This window comes from Merops nubicus, unplaced genomic scaffold (assembly GCF_000691845.1).
Source record: "Merops nubicus isolate BGI_N331 unplaced genomic scaffold, ASM69184v1 Scaffold6207, whole genome shotgun sequence".
Taxonomy (NCBI): Eukaryota; Metazoa; Chordata; class Aves; order Coraciiformes; family Meropidae; genus Merops; species Merops nubicus.
In genome coordinates this window covers 1-24,604 of record NW_008620865.1, presented here as the reverse complement: position 1 = coordinate 24,604, position 24,604 = coordinate 1, and the positions used below count along the sequence as shown (strand labels likewise).

Below are 24,604 nucleotides of genomic sequence, written 5' to 3'. Positions count from 1 at the left end.
AAAAGTGGTTTAAACCACCACACTACTCAATCAAGACAAAGTAAAAATAAAGTGCTTTGTAACAGAACTTCCCACTGTGTCCTTGCAGGCAAGCCTGCACCTACTGGAATGACTTCAAAAAAAGAAAGTGATTTTCTGCAGTCTGTGTTGCAGCAAATTCTCCCCAGTTCTCTCTGCTTCTTAAGAAGATCTTATGTCCATCACAGTAGAGATCCAGATCTAAGTCTGCATCCTAATACTTAGGGATGTGATTATTCTCCCTTTTTAGCACTTGGGAGTGCACTAGCATGCTACAGAATTCTTTGGCAGTTTGAAATCCACACATAGGAAGCTAGACACAAGCTTCCTATGTCCTTTGTGTCCACAAGCTGGACACAAGCTGTAGTCTTGTAATTCTTTCCCATTTTCACTTTGAAGAAATTTTAGCTCTTAAATATTGTTGGCCCTTGTGCTCTTACCCTTCCACTGTGCATTTACAAACAGGACATACAGCAGATGACTCCACAAGAACACAATAGCATTACGGATTTTAGAATATGTACTTTCATGGTAAAGTGAAAAAAAATCACTTTTGAGCATCACTGGAACTATTTACATGTTCTGTCCCAAAACCAGACTACTCTAATTTCCTTTTATTCTGCATAAAGGTTCTTCTTTGAGAACAATTTGTAACCTTCAAGCTGAGAAAAATCAAACAGCTAGAAATTCCAATATGCAATTTGGCTTCATTTCCATACTGCTATGAAACTGCAGTATCTCTTACCACCATGCATGTACATCTGTTTGTTAGAACTTAGAACAGGTTATCGCATTTGATCATTTGTTTAGTATTTACAATAATTTAGTAAAGCCTCATGCACTGCTCTGGAAGAAGTAATCCTACAGCTAGAACAGGAATTCGTGTCCTCTTTGCAATAGTAAGAAACAACCAAATGTTTCAGGCACACAAACTTAATAACAAGTGCCTGAATAGTCAATAATTTTTAAAAACTGATGTAAAATTAATTGTATGGGTTTACTAACTGCATTTCTATAACTTCTAAATTTCAATTGTATTTTCTTTTTCTTTGTTTTTGGCGTAATCTGAGGTACTGTGAAATAACGGAAACTAATCCACTGCAGAATCGCTTAAAACTGTTGCAGACAACATGAAAAGATCACTAAATCAAGCAAGAGCTAGCCATGTTTCATGGTCAGTCTGGAGCTGTGCATTGGCTCTCTGAGCAGCCAACTGTTAAAGAGTGGCAGCTGGGTTCCACCTGCCTTTTTGTCCCTGAAGTTCCCTGAAAGAACTGAAATAAACCAATCTACCTCTCTCTCAGATTTGGGTAATGTGATGAACAGGACTTCTAGGACTTCAGCAGAAGGTCATTTAGACAGCTCAGTTAAATAACACTTGTCTCAGGAAAGACGTCTACTTAATGTTTTTCATTATGCAGAATTTATCTTTCAAGTAAAGACTCCAACTTGCTATCAGAAATGAAAAAAAAAACCACATTTGATGGAAGATTTGCATACAGTGTGAATCCCTGAATCCCTGAAAATCTGAAATAATTTTCAGGTTGTCTCCCCAAGGGAAACTGTTATGTATGTACTGTTCCACAACTGGCAATGCTCCAGAGCACAACATTCAGATGAGTGGTCTTTGGAGTAATAGCTTACATTACAAGGACTTAATTCTGTTCCTAGTTGTATATATACAACTCAACATAAATGGATGTTGCATGCAGACAGCCAAGGGCAAAATCTGGTACAAAATATTTCAAGAGGATGAAAACACATTGCACTGAAAAAGTCTCCACATTTTACAAGTGAAGTCATGGAATGAAACCAGCTGCCTTCATAACCACATAAAACCACTCTGCATTAATGTCCCTAGTTTAAGTAAGAATATTAGGAATACTGGCATAACACAAAGGCTACAGGGCATCCGTGAGTGAATGACCCACATAACATAATTAAAACCAGTACTCAATAAGCCACTGGAAAGGAACAAAATCAAGGAGGTTATTAATTAAAAGGTATAATACTCTCAACACGCAAACTGGCAGCAACAAGCCAAGCTCGTGAGAATTACCTTCTTGGTTTTCAAACTGTTCTGACAACAGATGGTAGCAGCAGCCTACGCTGCAAACTGCTTTGATTTCAGGCTTGGCAGTAAAAATTCGTAGTGTATTTGCAGCGAGATCACCGCATGTGTGTAGACCCACCATCATACAGTCCTAAGAAGAAAAAGGAAAAAAAGCAACAATAAAGCATCTCCCTCTTCAACTGAAAGAGCACAAATAACAACAACAAACTCCAAAATCCAAGCATGCCTCAAACCGTTATCGATCTGTAAGGTTTAAATACACAACTCCATGAGGACTCCTGCTGTTCTGTTTCAGAATTTTTCAATGCAAAATAAAAGTTCTTCAGTGCTAAGAAAAGAGTGCATTGTCTCTGTGAAGAGATGCTCATCGTCTTGTACAGGTAAGGAACTACACACCTCCCATGCTGCCTTCAGTGGCCATGAGGAAGCAGAAGTTCAAGATTATGTAGCAGATGGTGTACCTGCGTGGAAGGCAGCATCTACATGGTGACTAGACATGGGTCATTTTGTCTTGACATTCACAGCTTTCCTGTTATTGATACAGCTACCACTGCTTCCTTTTCTTACTTCAGATTTACCCCTGTAAATCTGGCTGGACCTATCTATAGCATTTCTACTACTTTTAAGTTGCTGAAATAAAACCACTTCCTAAATACAGATGTAATATGACAAACAGGCTTTGTTATTTCCAAAACTGCAGTGCTGCTGCAGTTTTGCAGTGTGCCTACTATTATTCAACAACAAATGTGCATTTTCTTACACAGCACAAGGTAAGAACTTCAGCTTTAGATGCTGTGTTCTTCTGTTCATTCTATGTCCTTCTTCCCTTTTTCCTCAGTTTCCCCTTTCCCTCTATTTCTATCTCCATCCAAATTGTGCCTCTTCCCACCACTCATAACAAGATATTTCCCTCCTGACATTATTAGTTGGAATATCCACAATGTCACATTGAATTTCAGCCTTATTTATTAACAAAGTTATCAACAAGAAATTATCCCAGAGACATTCAACTGGGAAATCTTTCTATATCTGACTTGATATGCACATCTATTTTTGCTGCTTTATATCTGATTTTCTCATTCACCTCTATTTTATATGTACAAAACAGTAAAACCTCCCCTTCCCCCTGTTTTGTTAATTCTTCGTGTCCCCCTTCTCACAGTCTACTTTGTGCTGTTTTCTTGTGCTTGCCCTCCCCTTGTCTTAGGATCCAAAAATTCAGTTTCAGTCCAGCTTAATTTTTAAAGACTTTTTTTTCCGTCAGTAAGCTTCAGCTCACCATTCCACAAGGCTTTTTTCCACACACAATTACAGAAGCATTGGAACAGGACCAAAGTTTTGAAGCTAGGGGAAGATGTACACTTCCAAGTGCAGTATTTAAACCCCAGGAAAGGAAAAGCTACAGAGATTTTTTCAGGAGAAAGCTAGTGGAAGATGGCTACCACATGCCAGAGAGAGGAAACAGATTACAATGCTCAAAACTTCTGAACAATACAAGGGCAGTCTGTCTGCGTCAGGTACACTTTTGGATCCTCATTAACTTCTGGATAAACGGAAAGTACTTTCTGGATCATTGGCTTAAGTGTAGCAAAATTTGATTTCTCAGTATTAGTCCTGGGCTATATAAAAACATGCATTCCTATATCCCTATTTCATCAATAGATTAATTACTTACAGAACAGAACTTACAGTATAAATAAATAAAAAAGAACTTACAGTCTAAATCAGTAAATATTAATTTTACCCATTCTCAATTATCACCCAACTTAGACAAAAATGAGAAAAAAAAAATCAATTTATGGTCACAATAAAAAAAAAAGAAAGTATTTGTAAAACTATTTCTTAAAAATATTTTCTTCCTAAAAATTATCAAAATACGTTAAGTGCATATAAATGCACATTTTAAAGATTTTTTTTGTTTACACTAATGTATTTGGTGTACACTAATTGATTATTAGTATTTTTTAACACAATGAAGCTTTCACCTTTTCTGCCAGTATTTTTTTTTTTATAAAGAAAGGCAGTGATATCAATTTCTTCTGCCTTTTACATCATACAGATTACATGCTAAGAGGATACAAAATCCTGTGCAAACGTAAAGGCATATGTTTCATCAACAAAACCTGCTGCTCAGGGTGTCTTTTGCAGCCACCCATATGAGCTTGCCGTACATGCTCTCAGATACTCAGGCAGGATTTATTAGCTCAAGTTATAGGGCCATCAGCACAAACCTATGGTCTTGAATCAAAGATTAATTACACCCCTGAATATAACAGTTCAGTTACTACTGAACACAGACAAGCTTTTATGTTTCCATAAAAGACTGAATGTATTAACCCCATCAATGCACTTTAGCTTAGGCACAGGAATTAAACAGCCACATAGCTCCTTGTGTCTTCTGACTTGTGTCACTGCCTTTGAGAAGCTGAGGTTGGGCTTGTTTGTGTAGGCACAATCCCCACCAGCTAGTAAATTACTATATGAACTTAAAGTAACTCTGAAAAGTCAAACTATAAAAACATTATTTGCAAACAGGGCTCTTTCCAAACTATACTGTGTACTACACACAACAAATTCTCCTAGGTCATCAAAGTTTAACTGAAATTACAAACCCACAAAAAAATTAAAAATAAAAGATTTCAGGGAAACTGACATTCTGGTGCTCAACACATCCACCTACCTGGTAAATGTAACTCTTTTCATAATAATTAGATGTTATCTACAATCACAAATGTACCTGAATGTGCTAATATGTATGCTGTTAACTTTGAAAACTGATTATTATCTACCCCATAAATTCCAAAGGCTGCTTTACACATTCAAAATGATCCCAACACATATAACAAAATAGAAAAGCAATCTGTATCTGCTAAGTATACTTCTGCTAACTGGCTGCAAAACACTATTGGGCCAGAATATTCATTTACACCACTGACAGCACTCTATCTATGCTCAGCATATGAAAATGGCAATATAAAGACAATGAACAATCTACTTCAAATATTAGTAAAATAACCTCCAGATCTGTTATGATGTCACTGAGTTCTGTTTCTGCTGTGATGCAAGAGGTCAATGGGAAGTACAGGTTTGATTCACTTGACTTGCTTGCTTTAGCCTTGAGAGATGCCATTTTTCTTTGTGCCTTCTCCTCTTGACAGAGTTCCCCACAGTTACACTGAGATGAAGAAAAAACTTCTACAGCATCAGCAGGCAGAGCATTTAGAATAGCAAGAACCTCTTCAGAAAGTTTGCTCTCATCAGGTTGTGTCTGAGCCACTAAATCAACTTCAGTTTGTTTGCTGGTTTCAGATGTAGCTGTGTCTGTGAAAACACAAGAAGGAACTAAATCTTGGATAGTCTCTTGGTCCTGACTTTGAAGACTGCTGTCATAATTTAAGGGCTCTTCATTAATTGCTTTACATTTAATTTCACTTTCCACTGGCCTGTCATTTGCATTTTCCAGCCTTTGGCTTCTGAGGCTTGCTCTTCCTCGACTCTGATACGCTTTCCAGTGTTTCTTCAGTTTTCTGTTCCTTTCATGAGCACCATTAGTGTTGGTATTTGATGAGTCAATTCCATAAACCTTTAAGTTATACTGCATGGACAAAAATGAACTCAGGTAGCCTTTTCCAGAACCTATATCAATCACCTAGATAAAGGATAAAAAAAGTACATTTACTATATTAATGAGTAACAAGACACACTTCAATCAAATGCAAAATACTTCCCTAGAAATTAAAGCATGGACTTAATAGCTACTTTATCAGTATTATCCTTCCTAATACACTTAGCTCTTTCACTTTCTTCTTCTGTCTTTAAGTCAATGAATTGTCTTAACTGTTTTGTTCCAGAAAACAGACGCTGCAATGCTTATACAATGCACATCCCGACTCTCCAGGAAAGACTTTCAGTGTAATTTTGATGCTGAACTTCCTTCTACTAAAGAAAATAACTATAAATCACCACAAACACCACTTTTCCTTCCTAAACTGGGCCAGGATACAGAGTTAGCAAAGAAAGCATTCACAGTATTTGGGTTTAAGCACCCAACTGCCTTATGGAGGAGTCTGCTACCACTGGGTGTACAGAAATAAGCATCTTCAGATCCAGTGCCTAACTTAATCACTTCAGATGCGACCTAAAGAAAAGTGATACTGATACCCACTTTTACATCAGAATGCTTATTTATAATGCTTTCCCATTCTGTGAAAATGATAAATGCATCTTTTATTAACATGAGAATGCTTTTGCAATAAAACAAAGGGGCTCATATGTCACATGCTTTCCACTGCCTGCTCTGGAGGAAGGAGTGAACAGAAGGGATAACTGACAGTTTAATATGTCTCACAGCTGACAGCATGTGCTGCTTCAGTGACTGATATAACACAGGAAGAACTAACAGAGCAGTAGCAGAAACAAGGGTAATATGAGACCTTTAAGTGCAAAAACACAGCTTTACATTATGTCTGGTTTAATTTGCACTAAATATATAACAAAATATTTTACAAGAATAGGCAGAATGACATTTCTCTCAGGAAAAAAAATTATTATGTTCTCTTCTGATCATGTATCTACCAAAAATTATATTGACTAGAGATAATGACTCTGTAGATGTTTCTGAAAGTGTTTGTTTCAAGAACATCAATGACTTGTTTTTGATCTGTCTCATGTTTACAAGAAAGCTTACACTGGTGTTTGTGAAGTCCAAATAGCAGCATACTCTATATGGATCCATCTTAAATCCAACTGTAGCTTTTTACCAGGTAAGAATGCTCAGAGAAGCAAGGCCTTTCAGTACTTAAAGGAGGCCTATAAGAATGATGGGGACAGTCTTTTTAGTAGGGCCTATGATGAAAGGACAAGGGGTTAAAAAGATTATATATTTAGATTAGATATAAGTAAGAAATTGTTTACAACGAGGGTGGTGAAACACTGGAACAGGTTGCCCAAAGAAGTGGTAGATGCCCCAACCCTGGAAACATTCAAATTGAGATTGGACGAGGCTCTTAGCAACCTGATCTAGTTAAAATGTCCCTGGTCACTGCAGGGGGGTTGGACTACATGACCCTTAAAGGTCCCTTCCAACTCAACCTATTCTATGATTATATGAATACTCTTACTGAAATGAGGAAGAAAGAAAATTTACTTCTTATTCTATGAAAGTTAAAGATTTGTATAGCCATGGAATTAGAAATAAAAATTTGAACCAGTGTCACTAAAGACTACATAAAACAGTGGGGAACACACATTATTAGGTAAAAATGGTTTACCCAGGCTGCATGTGGCTTTCTCATCAGCACCAGTCATGGGACATTGCTGAATGTTTGCCATCTAGGCCTGCTACAACCCTCAAATCTCTTAAATGAAATCAGTACAGGAGCAGATTTAGTGAAACAGAATTGATGTAATCTAAGCATACTTTTTGAAAACATCATTTATTTGTCATATTTATCACCAATGTTCTCCTAGATTACTTACAAGTGAAGGAAAGAAAAGTGTTTAAGGATAATTTTACCCACTATTTTATGTGACAGATATTACTATAATGCAGAACACGCATAGCTCCACTTTTGCCAGGTTTTTAATTATTTCTGTGAAAGGCAGGTTTTGGACACAAGAGTCAGCTTAGTGCATTACTCCGAACTCCGACATGTGACCTCTAGTGGCTGCACAGACAAACTCCTGCTTGGGTGACGTTTTTTAGAGTTGTTTCCAAGCAAAAAGAAAACAGTAATATATTGTTAAATTAGCACTGGGAGAATAGTTTTAAAACGAAAGGAAAATCTGACTAAAAATAAGCAGGCAATGATCTTGTGCTAAACAAAAAGACATCGTTAAATAAATCCCTGCTTTACCTTCCCTTGATTACATAAGGGGAGGTAATCAGCAATCCATAGCAGATCTGCCAAGCATGAACTTTTAAAATGAAATTTCCATGATATAACGAAGTCCAAAGGTCTTGTCTACAGTGAGCTGGGTACTATGCTTAAACGCAGTTTCTGGCACAGTGCAATCCAGAACTCCTTTTTCAGAAGCATTCCAACATTTCCCAGGACCAAATCATAAATTTAGTGGATGTTGATTGTGAAATTGTATCCTACTTTCATCACACATTGCAACTCTCCCTGCGTGTGCTGCAATTTCTAAGGAAAACTTTCACAAATACATTAAAGAAAACAAATGTGCACTAAAAGTAAGAGAAATCATCACTTGCTTTTCAGTTTAAGCATAAAGTTCCACTTGTATGACAGGAATGACACTTAAAAGGGTCAGTAAACAACAGAAAAAAAACCCGCCAAACTTTAGTTTGCTTTATTGTTTTAGTTCAAATCATTAACCTAGATGTGATTACAGTAGAAATAAAATTTTTGCTTTTATTCTCATTTTACTATTTATTATACTACCTTATAAAATATCACAAGAGAGCAATATCCTTTACCACCCATTATACATCATGGGTATTGAGGTGAAATGGAGGGCATTTTTCAAGCTGTCAGTGATCTGTAATATCTGAAAGAAACACCCTGAGGACACGTGCTGTTGTAAAACTTGTGTTGTGTTTTCATAGCTCTAGATTTTTTAATTAAATACTGCATATATTTTGTTTTGCAAGAAGGATAGAAAAAAATCAATAAGGAAAAACTCTCCTAAAACTTTTAAAATTTTGGTATTTTTTTAAGTTGAAAGGTAACCAAAACAAAAGGAGTTGCTTATTAATAATTGAGAAGGATGCTTTTCTTTCTTTCTTTCTTTCTTTCTTTTTAAATGTAACTGGAAAGCTCTTTTCATGTATCAGGGATTTGTAACTTTGCACAAATAAATTTTGTTACAGTGTATGACTAAAATGGAAAAAGGTTAATATAGAACACTCGGCATGTCATATTTAGTGATATACTGCAATAATATTTTTCATTAAATGTTAATTAAAAAAAAAACCAAACAGAAAATAATCCTTTGTATAAGGATACTCCAAGCCATCTGCTAAAGTGCATAATCACTGGATGAAATTGCAGCATATTGACAAATACTTAATAATGATTGGTTTGAGATTTTATTAGTAACCAGCTACATCGGGACTTAGGTTGGGTCAGTAAGGTGGCTCTATTTTTTTGCTCTCTGAACATAGTTTTTTCTTTCACTTCTGAATCTCACAGGAACTATTTAAAATCTAAATAAAAATGCTATATGAAACATCACCTTCTAGCAAAGGCAGAGAACGTTCAGTCCTGCATTATAAGCAGGCTATGCTCTCCTACAGCTTTTTTAGTACGTGACAGTCTTCAACATTTGAACAACTAATATTTGCCTGAAGCAAAAGGTAAGCAAGGCAAAAAAAGCTAATGACAGAAGAAATTACATTCACAAACCTGCTGCTACTGTATTTCTGTTCTTTACAGAGCACATCCACTTCATGGCTGTTGCGGGCACCGACACTTGTCACTGAGGGTGGCTCTTGAAAGAGCTGGTGGAGACCACCTTCCATCACTGTAAGCAACCACAGATGCTCACAAACTGATTGCAGCTCACCCAGTAATATTTGGCCTTAAATGCAGATCTCTGTTTACTTGGTAACCCCAGTTTTAAGAAGACTGCCTAAAACTGCCTTTGTTAGTTGTCCCTCAAAAAACAGAAGGTCAGGGTTCAGTTTTGATCTCCTTTCCAAAGATGCCACAGGCCTGACCCAAACCTATCAACAGTACTGCGACATTTGCACTATCTACATTAAACTCAGCCTGAGCCAAATAACTTCCTCATCAAAGTTCAGCTTCAGCAACTCAGAGCTGAATCCAAGTTTAGGGGCCTGCCCTTCAGCCTATGGTGGTAGCAACAACAAAGTGGGATGCTAAAGTTACATCTCTACCACTAAACTGAACAGACTATGGCCATGTCCTCTACCCTGACCCACAGCTGGCCACACCACTGATTTTTAGCAGCCCCCGGGGTGCAGGGATGAAGCAGGCCAACTAGCACTCTGCCATTACAAAAGTTGGGCACAATATGGGGGACAAGAAATACCAGAGTCCAGAGTAATACGGACTGGGTCTGCCCCACTGCAGCTGTCTCTTCCCCCTTACCCACACTTGAAACATTAATTTTAAACTATACTCAGACATATTCACTTAGGGGAAAAAAAGCACAGAGGGAATATGTTCAGCATAAAATCTGGGCAGGTACCTTATTAATAATTGGTTTTAAACAAATGCAGCTTGTTCTCCACAAATCTTTGTGGGAATGACTATCAGGCTAAAGGAAATTAAGTCTCCATTTAAACTTACAGCCATTCACACAGAAAGCAAGTGTAGCTCAGATATAGCAAGGAAGCATTTGCAGTGTCCAGAGCTACTAGTCATCTACGGTTTAAAGCCAGGATAAAGCTACATTAGCCAGTTACTAATATTATAGAGATTAAAATAATTAAACTAACTCAGTTCACCCAGATATTTAAAAATTTAGTCTTACCACAACAAAGGTCTAAGACTTGGGATCTAACAGAAAGTTTAACACTGAAAATGCTGACAAAAAAAATGACATGTACCTAAACTGAGGAAATGGTATAAGTGTACTCTTGTCTAACAGAATGTGAAATATGGCACTCAAAAAAGTCAAGTATTGTCATGGTGATTGTGTGTGGTCAAGAGATTCATAAGTAAACATCTACAGGTTTTTAATGCAACAGTGATGTAGGGCACTGCACAATCAATTATGTGTCAAAAAAAAGGGGGGGAAGTTATAATCAAATTTGAGAAAGGAATCCTGCAATTCTTCACTATCCAAGGCTGAACTTGTAATCTGATGTATGAAACAGCCAATTTAGAGAGTAACCTCTGGGTGATAATGGTGTTTGGTACCCAAATCTCTACTCAATGTAGTTCATGCATACTCTGCTATATAAATCTATGCTTAATCTGGTCTCTCTTCAAACTAGAAAGGTCATAACTAAATTCCTAATTGTTAGATCTCAATCCATGTTAAATAAAGATGAAAAGCACTAAAAAGCAGGAAACAAATCTCTTGTGCCAGAATAAGAAAAAGATGAGCTTTCAGAATTTCTCAGATTTTCTGCTTTGGGCTCTGTGTGGCACTCCTGTGTGCCTGACAGAAGGAGAAGAATGTAGTTTTGGTCTCCTACTGATGCTTACAATAAATTGACAGCAATGCAACACTGAAAAACAGGCAGGACCTGTGCGTAGCAAAAAGCAGTACAATTTTTAGCTACTCAACATGGAGAGGATGATTATAAATGGTTAAAATTTTTCATGAGTCATAAAATGTTTATGCCTCACTGAAATGCAGCTTCTCTGGAACAATACATAGCAAAAAAGAACTGTGCTTCAGGTTGGCCCTAAGGGCTGTTCTTTAGCTACCATTATTCACAGCAAAAATAAGAGTAGTGACAGAATATCAAAATGATGTATTCGAACAAAAGAAGAATAATTTGGAAGGCACACAGTAAGAAATGCTTTCTTACCTGCTTTATACCACAATAATTTGCTATACTGTCCACCACTTCTGACATCACCTGCACTTCATGCGATTTCTTATTATTCATAAACTCATCAGTTTTGATACCTGGTCAGATTAAGAAAATAAATACACATTAACACAACTCATAACAAGAACAATTTGTGCTCAATCAGAAAAAAATATGAGCCTAAAAATAAGCTATAGCAGTTTTACATTTTAAGGATAGTAGTTTTTCATTAAACTCACTAAAATATCACAAGACTGGACTTCTAAATTACAGATGATTTCATAAAATTTAGCACACTGTAAAACTTAGTGCTGTTACTGTAATTTTTTAAACATACAGCATATCTAATACCTGATCAAAGACAATAACTACTACTATAAAACTGTACTATTTCTCCCTGTTGATTAAAAAATATTACTTTTTGCATCATTTGTCACATTTTCCTCGACATACATGAAATATAAGGGCACAGACAACTCATTATCATACAGTACAGCATGTTAATTTTACAGATTTAATCACAACATCAAGTGGGAGATATCCCAAATAAAAGTTACAAGCGATGCTGCAGAAATTCAGAGGAAGATGCACTTTTCTTTATTTACCCTGTGGATGAGTTACAGAACTGCTACATCTTTATGGCACAAAAACTCTCATTGCAGTGCTGCCTGAGAATGTGTCAATGAGACGGAGTCAATCTCTACCACAGGTTTACTGCTTGTGAAGATTATCAAGCAACCACTTTCTAATATCTACATCCCCCAACCAAAGGAGTAGCTCAGAAGGTACTTCCTTGGGAGAAACCCGTGCATTTGTCCTGTGCTACCAACACTATAGGACACTTGGGTCTAGTTAAATTGATGGAAATTTCTTTAAGTTTGAGTGAGGGTAGAAGAAACTACTGTTATTTAGAAGCATACTCCTAGAAAACAAGACTTTCTGTACATGACTAGGCAGATTAATGTCCTTTCCCATCCTCTGCTTTTTGCACAGGATGTGTTCTTCTGTCCAGAACCTAATCATCAGAAAAAACCTATGTTCGTTCCTTGATCAGATCATGCTGGGAACAGAGCCAAGAGTGTTACTTCTTTAAAAGAGAGGGGGGAATTGAACTGAGCTCATGAGAAACCCAGTGTTTTCTCTGTTTTTCCCAAAACCCACAGACTCTCTACTTCTTAAACATCTGTTATGTTATAATAAACTGTTATGACAATACTTAAAATCCAGTGTAGACTGTATGAACTGATAGAAGAAAAAATAGACTAAAATACTTTTAAAAAAAACATATAGCAGAAACAAGTGTTTGTCATTTCACTAAAGATCCCCCTTAAATTTAAAATTAAAAAGAAAAAAGATCTCTTTTTTGTTTATATTTGAACATTTGTGTGTCTGAACAGGCTCATCAGAAGAAGAAAAAGCAGAACGGGAACAGGAAGAAACAGACATTTAACTTCTTGACAGAAATAAAAGTTGACTACCCTCCAAAGCAGCACTGTCACTTTGAACTATCACCACATATTGCACCTTTTACTCTTTGCTATAGTATGAACTCAAAATATTGAACTGGGTAATGCTGTGTGAAGCACCATTTCAGAGGATACTTCAGCCAAATTAATTTTTTCAAACATGGAAGAAATCCAGAAACAAGACCCGACTTAGAGAAGCTGAGGTTCCAGGTAGAAAAATCACTTTGCTTATACCAACATATAAAAAGTATTTATCACCTTATCTACTAAAGCTTCCTAACGATTTTTAGACTTCTTTTCCTACTTTCAGCAGAATGAACATTCTGCTTGTATTTCAGCTCGGGAAAAATTATATTGTTTGCAGAGGAATACGGATTTTTAATAGTTTCTTTTTGCTGCATTTTCTGCAAAATTATTTTTTATATGCTATTTTTTAATTTTTATTTTTTTATTTTTTATTTTATTTTTTACAGCTTTTTAATATTATTTTGAAAAACACGCAGACCTACTAAAATCTAATAGAAAAAAAATTTATTTGGGGACTGTTTGATACTGCCAAGACATCTTCCAATTTGAAAAAAAAAAGCATGCTAGTTTTGAACAAACTGCAAATTCATTCCGCTATCACAAAATTACTTTATTGAAACAAACAATTATACATGTAGATTTTCTTATTATCCAGAACAAATACTCACTTCAAAAACCAAAAGAAATTTAGAGATCTGTCTCTTCTTGTGACGAAACGAGAAAGCCAGGTTTGAACACCTTACAGAAGTACTCTGGCTACAATACAGTAACCGAAATCTTAATATCACTAGTTTTAGCTGGCCCTGAAATGTTGCTTATTTCCATTCTGAACCCCTAGCACAGGTAGCTGTTTTCCACTCGAAAAACTGCTTCAACTCTACGTCATTTATAGCTACATCTCTACTTGTGAAGCTGAACAAACTGAGGAGAAACTCTCTTTTATACAATGCTAATGCAGGTCTTCCTGAGATCAGTAATGGGAGAATGTGTGGGTTATACCTCAGCTACCTGTGGAAATTTATATACAACCAATAAAAAAAATAAATTTCACACCAGACAACACCACCTAAATACAAATGGCACTACTCTGATTTAATTCCACTAGCTAGAGTGAGGGACTGGGATAACCATCTGCTATAAAAACTATCGAGGCAAAATGATACTCCAGCATCAACTCCAGAGTTTCAAGATGGACTCACTAACAGTCACTGCATGAATACTCTCTTGGCCTTAAACACAAACGCAAAGATACAGGGTACTCTTAATCCAATCCTCTAGCATCCTTCACTTCTTATGCCAGATACAAACCCTGCAACAAGAGGTATTCTCTCTGATGGCTTCCCCTGGGCCAGGCTCTTCTGGACCCCGTGGGCTCAATGTGAGCAACCTGGTGGTGCAGCAAGGACCACAGTGACCTTTGTCAGGAAGCAATGGAGAAAGCCCTTTAGACTCAGAACTCCGTTCTCAGTAGCTGTGTCCAAAATACACCTAAAATGTTTGTGCTTACCCATTATTCCAAGGGTGGATAACAGTATGTCTATATTAAGAGGCTAAAGAAGTTAGAGAACTATGCAAGTACGCAAACTGTGGGAACAGACTTATAAGCATGTTCGTCTAAGAAGATGTATTAAAAACATCTGAAGCATAAAAAGAATTATCCTGATGTGTATTTTTCAGAGTATGAGCAAGGCCATCAAAAAGTTGCCAGTTTTCTCAGACTTGCACTTCTCTTGACTTGCAAGCTTTAGTATGTCAGGAAATGAATGTATTTTCTGAAATACAGAATTAAGTCCAAAATATCTAAAATAGCTTTAAGATAAAAGATCACATCTTTCATTTGGCAACTTGCACGTTATGAATCTATAACTTGGTATTTTGCTTCTGCCAAATGATTAACAGGAACTTACAATTAGGTTAATTTAACTGATACGTACTGCCAATTCAACACAAAGGTTTTGAATTATAATACCATTGTATACATTTGGAACACATTTTATTTTTCTTATGAAGTATAGTTTAGAATTACTACATCACAAACTCAGTCCCCAGTTACCCAACTGAGCAGCAGCACTCCTGCAAGACACAGAACAAAATAATCAGTAATTGCCTTGTTCCTGATCTGCATGACAAGATGATGAAAGCATCCTTGTGGTTTTGTATAAGAAGGCTAATCCGGGTATGAACTCAAGCACGAGTATAACAAGGTAGAACTAAGGAAATACAGAAAATTAAGCATAACACAGGGAATAAGATCTTAACAAAACCAAAAAGAGCTAAAAAGCAAATGGAGGAAAGGCAGCATCTGGTTGTCAACAAGAAAAAAGGGCTTCAGATGAATGAAAAGCAGAAGGAAAGAAGCCAGAAAGTAAGATCAATGTACAACAAACCATTAAGATTACCTTAGCTATGGCATTTTAGTATTTCAAGAAAAATTAAAAACTGGGGAGTCAACCACGGAAAATGGCAAATTGGAAAGAGGAGATTGCTGTAGTAAATGGGAAAGATGCGCAACATATATATAATGGTGCTATCACTTCGGGTAAGAAACATCAAGAGTTTTAATGTATTATAGAGATAAAAACACACCAGAAGGCAAAAGCAGGAAGCTGCTCCATCTGTCTCTGAAAAACAAATGAAAAAATCTGAAAGGCAGTGACAAATCTATAAAGACTAAGGACTCCATGAAGAACGTATTTTCTGTGAAAATGACAGCAGTTCAAGTAAGTATAAATGGCACTTTATCATCTGATGCAAAAAATACAATCGGGGCTAAGACTTCCAGTGTCCCTACTTGATACCAACTTAAAAGTGTTTTCATTCAATTTCTTTAACTACAGAAAATGAAATTATCCTAGTTTTATGACATATAACTGGTTTTCGTCCAAAACATACAGAATGAATAAAATTTTTTTTTGAGACATCAAACACTTACAGAGCCATAATCAGCCAAATGCCAAAGCACATATTTAATATAAAACAAAATCTGTAAGGAGAAAATCCACTTGTCAGATTTCAGGGTGAGATTTTTAAAAGAAAAAACAAAAATAGCAGCCAAGATTCCCGATACTTGGGGAGAAGAAAAAGAAAGATAATTAGATATGTCAAATAATGGTGTGCCTGCTTGCCTAACTCATCTCCTTTAAAATTGAATCTCAGGAAGGGTCTTTGGGTACTGAATGCTGTGACCCCTCTCCTCGAATTTTAGCAGAAGAATTAACTTTCTAAACAAAGGCAATGAAGAAGCTATCTAGGAACAAAAGAAAATCTAAGTGGTAGGGAGAAAAACCAACAAGCCACCTTCCAAAATGAAAACTCTGCAGGTCCTATAGTGAGTAAACAATGTAAATACAAATATAAATATACCTGTTTTTACTTGATTGTCTCCTCTCAGTGCTTCAAGCACATCTTCCAAGGGGGTGCACACTCCAAGGTTTGATAAAGAATAATACCTAGCAGCCAGGGCGAACAAATGTACGTTGATAAGCTTCTTAGAGCTTTCACAAAACACACTGGAAAAAGTGTCATCATCTGTAGAGGAAAGAAAAAGATTGCTGTAAACAGTGCTTCACAGCTATGTCATAGTGCTTACAGAGAACTACAAGCAATAAATATTTAGTATCAGACAGAAGTAACTATTTGTTTTGCTTCGGGAAGTGGGAAAACTCATTATTTTTCTTCAGCCATATTCCCCCATTTAGAACTGAGGTAAAATTTTGCTCTTAGCTGAACTATTGTAAATGTAGAAAAATCTGTTGTTTTAGCAGAGCTACTTTAGTATAATTGATAAGAGAATTCAGTCAAGATTATCACTTCTGTTTACAAACGTGCTCATTATACATTTCACAGTCACTCCAATCTGACAATATACACTACCAGATTTTTTAAAAAAAGCAGCTGCTCAATTAGGAAATGTTTTGATTTACAAGCACTACATTCACATACTTTCCAAGATGCTTTGCAACTGGTGAATCTGCTGGGAGAATTAAATTAGTTTTTATTACCAATCAGGTGTGAGCCAAAGTTAAGATTCCAAAGCATATTTTGTTTGACTCAGGGAAAAAATGCTTCAATTTGGTATTATTTAGTTCTTAGTTTCAAAACTGCACATTTATTTTTAGGTAAAGCATATTTGTATGAATAATATATTAATTCTGAGCTTGTTTTGTATTGTATAATTCCTCTCTATTTTAAACAAAACTATTTGCAAACTCTGCATAGTTTTAGCTGATAATTTCTAATTCTTTCAAAATATGTAAGTTAACCAGTCCAGCAAACAAACTGTTCCAAAGATTTTAGAAAATGTCACCTGATTTGTCTTTTGTCTCCTGGCTAGACATAGAGCAAATACATCATCTAGTAAAGTAACTTTCCTGAATCTGGCCTACCCACCTGCATGACAATGGATCCAAGTGTTTTTACTGACCTCACCTCTAATGCTCCCCATTTTCCTGCATGACCAGAATTAGATATTACATTTTATTGAAAACACTCCCAACAGTGTCAACACGTTAATTTTTCTGGTATTGCACTACAAAGGCATGAATCCAGGAAACAAACTTTGGACCTAAGAAAGAATAAATATTGTCTAGCTATGACTATAATTAGTATTACTTTGGTGTCCGCATGGTGCTTCCTACTCTACTTCTCTCTACTACAAAATCAATAAAGACACCTTTCTCTGTGAATTACTTTCTTATTTGAACTTCTGAACATCCAGTAACTTTTAGTTAGAGAACCTTCATGGAGGATAAAGGTATAACATGATACTAGAGAACAGAAATAAAGAGAAACACTAAACCAGAATAAGGACTGCAAAGTTTTTAGGGAGAAGAGGTAATTTTGCTTTCCAATATCTCTGTAAAGTATGTTTCAGAAAGACAAAAAATTAGATGTGTGCATTTTGAAATGACTGAAGAACAATAAATTCTTTTTTTGACAGTACATTCTGACAGTACCTTCAAATCAAGCAAATAATGAAAAAGACTAATATAAAGGGATAGGATAATAAAACACTTTTGGATGATGTACAGAATTGCTTTTTTTTTTCTCCCCCGAACAAAAATTTCAATAATAATAAAAGTAGGTTAATAACTACACACAAGGAGTATTTTTGCTTTCACATGGTATATGTTATGCAAGGAGTTCTTACAAGAACCTGTCACAGCTTGGCTTATTTCTGAAGAAGAAAAACTCAGTTTATTTTTAAGGGAGGTTCACTCATTTAACTAATTTTAGATTTTCTGGAATGAGCAGCATTCCTGAAAATTTACAGACGTTCACAAAATTAATGTCCAAATCAGTAAAAATGCATAGGAATGTTTAGGTCTGATGCAGTGGGAAGAAATCACTGATCTGTCAAGAAAGAGAAAAATGTTAAAGAGATTCAACATGCAATTATATCCCAACAGTTATTGAGAAAGGGACAGATGTAAGTCAAAAGGTGCAGAGGGATATTTTGACCAGCCAGCCATTCAGCAGTTTTGCCAGGTGAAGAAGAAATTTAATTTTCTTGATGAGGAGTGAGTGTTCCACTTTGTTTCATGTATATTATGACCTCTTTGAATTAGTACAGTATTTAGTACAATACACCGGAGAGAAGTCTGGCCCACTCTAATACACATTTATGCTGTTCTTCATCTCCCCATTTTATTTCCTCAGTGACCAGTATGGTTTGGGGTTTCTTTTTTCTTTCATTTTAGAAAACAGGAGCACATAACACTGAAACACACAACCTATTTATCAGCTAGCAAACTTTTTTAAACATACTGGCCAACTTTGTATAACAAAAGAAAACAAAAATCAGTCAAGCCGAAATTCATGCGTTTTCTTCATGACATAACATTATGTGAAGATTTGAAAATATGCTAGAATATAATCCTGTTATAAAATATTTCTTTAACATAAGTGAGATGCATGAGAAACGTCTGAATAAAATCAGATTTTTGTCATTTTTATTTTCACATATACGTATACTACATTTCTCTTAAATATATTTTAGTTTACAAGCAGTATTTTTCAAAATGTCTGGCTAGATATTGGGTGGCTTTAATTGACCTTTATATTTTAAATACACTGAACTGTATCACTAGTGGAAAAAAAATATGCTTTCTATCATTACAGCAGTAGGAGATACTCAGAGTACAAGAAATACTGGCATTCTTCCTCCATATAACAGGATAGCAATAAAGTTCATAAAAACATGTCACTTTTACATAAAAGTCTATTTGAAGATGTCTTTATTGACCCAAGTGCACTAATTTATGCATTCTTTCAGTAATGTTAAGCAGCTTCGCACTGTTCCTAATATAAACCTTCTAGCAGTATTAGTAAAAATAAACAGAAAAAACATAAATCTAAAATATCCTATAGGTGTCATAATTTGCACCCATAGGTGCATTTGCTTTAGTCCAAAAGGCAGAAATGAATGCAAAGTCTACTGACAAATCAGATACCTGTAAGTTGTTTAAAAGCACGATCTGGTTTGATACTTGAGACATGGTTGTTTCACTACCATAGGCAGGATCTTTAAGTACACACGTTTCCTTTATTGGAAGCAAACTCACCACGCCGATGTTAACACCAGCTTGCCAGTGCATGGTACGGGAATAGATACTGCAGAAGGTTTGTTCCAAAGTGCCAGACGTGCCTACTGTCTCAACCCAGCACGGCTTGCCAGGCCAACAGAAGTTCCTACAAGCTCTAGGCCAGCATATATATAGAATCTCTTAATCCAGAAAAGTCATTCTGAGTACAAGAGTTAATTCAAAAACTGGGCACAAACACACACACAACCATGCCATGCCTGCAACAAGCTACCACGAGTTAAATAATTTGTTTAGGTAGTTACACTAATACTGTGTTGAAGCAGTATGTGGAGCGAAAACTAGGGCTTCTCTCATAAATTTCTACTCCAAGGTTTACAGTCACCTTTCTTCAAACTGGATCAACATCAACTTCTTGATGGCCACACGCTTAACATCTACCAAGTGACTAAATGCAAGAGTGCCACTGACCTAAGACACCTCGCTTCTACAACTGCTCACCACTCAAAGCACAACCAACAGATTATGTCTCCTTGACACCAGAGACTGAAACAATTCAGTCCTTGTTAAGAACTGACTCTAAAACTGAGCTAACGTTGTATTAGGATGTCTGTTGTATGTGATAAGGTGACAAGTAGAGAACACTTAATCATTCCTAATCAGCAGAACCAACATCTGGTATCTTGTAACCAAGGACACCCTTAGACAATTAGGCCTTGAGGAGAACATTTATCAGGATGTTTCAAGATGTTTTATGTTCGTTGCTTACTTGGCAAGAAAACTCAGGGCCTGTGTATGCTTTAGCTAAACAACCATCATTATATTACCAAAAATCACACCCATAGGTCAAAAAGACCCTTGCCCAGGTGACGACCCTTCCCCTGAGCGTGCGTAACAGTGGAAGCACTGAGTCGGCAGTATTATAATTGTATGCAAATTACTAACCAATCATTATAAAGAGGGAGGGTTTGGTACATTACTAACTTCTAATTGTGTGTATAAATATGACACTGACGGTCTCATCAGGCGTGCATGCTAGGAGGAGGAATTCCACATCCACCCAGTGCTGAACCAATGTCAGCTTTCTAAACCATCTTTTGGTTCGGAGAGTTTTCGGTAACACCATCTCCTCTGTAAGGAACACATATTACATACCTCATTGGCAACTTTTCACCCAATAATCACTGCAGTAGCAAATATGATGTGAATTACACAAATAAAATTGCTACAGAACAAACAGAATCATCTATTTGAACTATCACCCACCATGCACATACCCATTTTACAACACACTACCCTAACACCAATACATGAAATCATTAAACCTACATCCTTGAAAACAATGTATCCCTATTTTTCCCACCTACCTTTAAAACAGCTCACTGAGATTAGCAGCACAAGCGAATATTCTGCAGATTGGAGTCCACAATATTTAGCAACCCAATCTTTCCTTCACCTTACTTCCTACTGATCCCACGATATGGCACAAACACAACTCATCTTGAAACTTTGTAACTTCCCTAGGTTAAAGACTGATTATTGAAATTTTCTGAGTTTTCTGTCTATGTGTCAGAACTTGTGAAAAGCTTATGAACACATTGCTTGCCTGCTTTCACCTTTTCAGCACCTGACATAAAATATATTAACTCTCTTTACAAATCTCACTTAAATGAAATCAAAGTTATAACCATGTTCTCTAACTTCCCTGAATTAGTTGTCTGGTGGAAGAACATGAACAGAACTAGAAAGCTCTAATACTAGATCCCTGGTATATAATCTGTAGTAGCACGCCAACCAAATTTAAATTGTTGTTCCAGCTTGGCAGCTAAAAGAAAAAACTCCAACTCTATTAAGATATCTGAACCATGACTTCAAGCTATCGAATGGTAGCTGTCAGATTACATACATGGTATTTAGGAATATTAAAAATGCTAGTTTTCTCAAAATGTTTCTACTTCTGTTGCTCTTAAGATGAAATTTAGGATGCTTTTAACCAGTTGGTTCATGCATTTGCAAATAAATCTTCAGAAAGAAACATATGTGGAAAAAAAATGGAATTACAGTACAAACAGTAATTTACAGTAAAATATGAAAATACTTAAACCCAGATTTTTCTGTGCCTGTCTCCAATTTACAGCAATGACGTGATAAACAAGATGCAATATGGCAAGCGTCAGCTTTTTGATGTATAAAAATATAAAGAAGTTTTCTATATCTAAAAATGGATCTGAAATTTTTCTGTAGGGTATAAGGAAGAAGAAGGGGTCCACCCTTCATCTGGTCATTATAATGAAATATTACCTGATGAGTATCTGAAAATATTCTTTGAAACTGATTTACAAAACATGTTATGTAATGTTCTGTAACATGATTATCTTCTTGCGTGTACTGCACAGAATTTACAAGAGAATTGCAATTTCTTGCTTGCTAGCTTCTAAAACTACAATTCAGCATACGTATTTGTCAAAATCCCTATGGTAAGATAAAATATTGTGCAGAATTTTGTGCCAATCTGCAATAATGTTCCTTTTTAGTTTGCAGAGCTAGGCGAGTATGAACTGACAACTTCACATTATCAGATCAATTCTGTCAAATGTAGCTTATGTTTCCCTGTAATTTCTCCTGGGATTCCTATTAGAACAGATTCCAGAAAACCCTTCCTAATATCTTGGAGATTCTGAATGTTTAAGTACAAAACTTTTCAAACTCCTAGGAAGGAAAGTTTTTTACCACGTGAAATTAAAATATCATTTTACATGTATTTTGAAAAAGATATTGGGGGCACATGACCACATTGTCATTTGAGCATGCAAAACACATCTACCCTCATAGCCACACTCAAAAAAAGAGGTAGTTTTATGAAAGACAGCATATTACGAAGGCCTTTTATTGCCCATTTCAGGGCAATTATAAATAACTAATATTTAAATATCTGATAGTTTTGAAAAACAACAACACATACAATTACTATTTCAGAGGAACATAAGAAAGAGTAATTTCTGTTTATCACAGAATGTTAGGGGTTGGAAGGGACCTCTAGAGATAGAGTCCAACCCCCCTGCCAGAGCAGGATCACACAGGGCAGGCCACACAGGAATACATCCAGGCAGGTTTTTGAAAGTCTCCAGAAAAGGAGATTCCACAACCTCTCCGGGCAGTACATTGGGTTTCAAGACCACTTAATGGCTGGTTTCTGATCTCTAATGTTATTAAGATGTACTAATGCACTTATGGTATTAAGTTTCTCAGTCCTAATTTTAATACAAGCTAAGAGTGTATTAATTTTCCGATATAGGTAGATGTTTTCAGGTATCTTCACTGAGAAAATCATATTCTACCATGATGCATTTTCATCATATGACTCGAAGGACAGATACCACACAGTCAAACGAGTCAGTCATGAACGACCCAATCAGCAAGCACACACCTGTTCCATTACAGTGCCTCCAATTTTGTCACGGTACTGAACAAATTTTGAGAGTGTCTCAAAACTGTCCAAATGCTAAATAGCATACTATAATTTTGAGGTTAGAAAAAAAAGCAGTTCTCTTTTTTTTTTTCCTAATGAGCGGAAATAATCCCAGCAAAAACCGATGAAGAAATGTTATATTTCAGCCACAGCAGGAAGTCTTCATACCCTTCTAAAACACATGCTTCATTTTAGCTATAAACTGTGCCTTTTGTTCCAGTAATTTCTGTATCAGTTTCTGCAACATGCATTTTGAATATAGATGATTTTCCCATTTTAAAGTCTACAAAATGATACTCTGTCTTCCCAATTCTCTTTCTACACTACAGGCCACTACCTCAGTGTCTGAAGCACTTCATGGGCTTTCCCATAGAAACAGGTAAGATCAGGGTAATTTTCCATTAGTGTTTTCTTTTTGCTGACTTCCTCTAATTAGTTTTGCTCCAGCTTCTATTTACATTTGATTTTATGTCCCACTGCTCTGAATAAGTCCAGGCTCTGACATGGCCTGTAAAAAACAAGAGTTTTTCCTTGCTGCTTCCCAACACTTTTGCTTGCTGACTGGACCACTGTCTTATTTCCATCTAGCTCTTAAAAGTTAATTCACAATCCAGTGTCTTTTTCATGCACAAATAAACTCTGTGGATTTTTTTCCCAGATACCTCAACCCTTTAAAAATTCATCTTACAGTTAATGTTTTGAAGGTCTTTAGATCCAAGAGAGAAATGCTACAAGTGATGTAGCAATTCACAGTTCTTCAATCTCCTTCTAAGTCCAAATCATTATCTTAACTTTCTTCTGTGCCAAAAAGTGCACAGCTCCATATGCTATTTTCTGTGGACCCTTCTATTACACTCAAAGTACTTTCCTGTCTCACGTGTCATTTAACAAAACATTTTGGAGCTAACTCTATGCGAGACCTATCTATGCTCCATAAGCTTTGGCACAATGCAGGTTTTTCTCAGCCAAGTGCTTTGTCAGAGGCTGCACCTTTGTTTTGAAACTGATCTCTTTGCTTGGGCTCAGTGCCTCCCCCCAAATACCGTGCCTTTCAGGTCCTTTATCTTCATTTCAGTACTCTGCCTGAAAGCGCATTACGAGTGTGTTTCCCTTCTGCTTGCACTGCAGTAAATTCAGTAATACAGTTTCATAGCTAGCCTCCTCTTCAGTTATTTGAAAATCACTAAAAATATGAAGTGCTTCTTAAATAGGTCTTGTCAGAAATAAAACTGCTTTCTGTCTTCCTTTGCCAGGCACTCATTATTACAGATATAAAGGAAAGCGGTGTTTAAGCCTTTTCCATCTGTCCTCCACACTTCCAGACTTTCAACATCTGAAGGGCTTTTAACCGTTACATCTTTCCGCTCAAGTGGAGGGGTCTTTTCTGGTTCATTTTACTACCGTTCTGCCGAAATTAGTCAAGAGCGAAGGACTCTGACAGTTGAGATTTTCTTTTCCTTTCTCAACGAACAGGATGGAACTGGAGAGCCCACCACCGCTACGGCCAACCTCCTCCCAGCACGGCCACAACTCTGG

At 36.3% G+C, this 24,604-nt stretch overlaps 1 protein-coding gene across 1 annotated transcript; it reads right to left on the bottom strand.

The window, feature by feature from the left end:
* Positions 1-2,077: 2,077 nt before the first annotated feature.
* LOC103776711 (methyltransferase-like protein 25) lies at positions 2,078-23,658 on the bottom strand (the record flags this gene model as incomplete). Its single annotated transcript, XM_008944233.1, is given in 5 exon segments — positions 2,078-2,222; positions 5,109-5,741; positions 11,562-11,662; positions 16,421-16,585; positions 23,546-23,658. Coding segments are annotated over 5 exon segments (1,157 nt in total), but the record flags the coding sequence as incomplete, so codon positions are not given.
* Between the last annotated feature and the right edge of the window lie 946 nt (positions 23,659-24,604).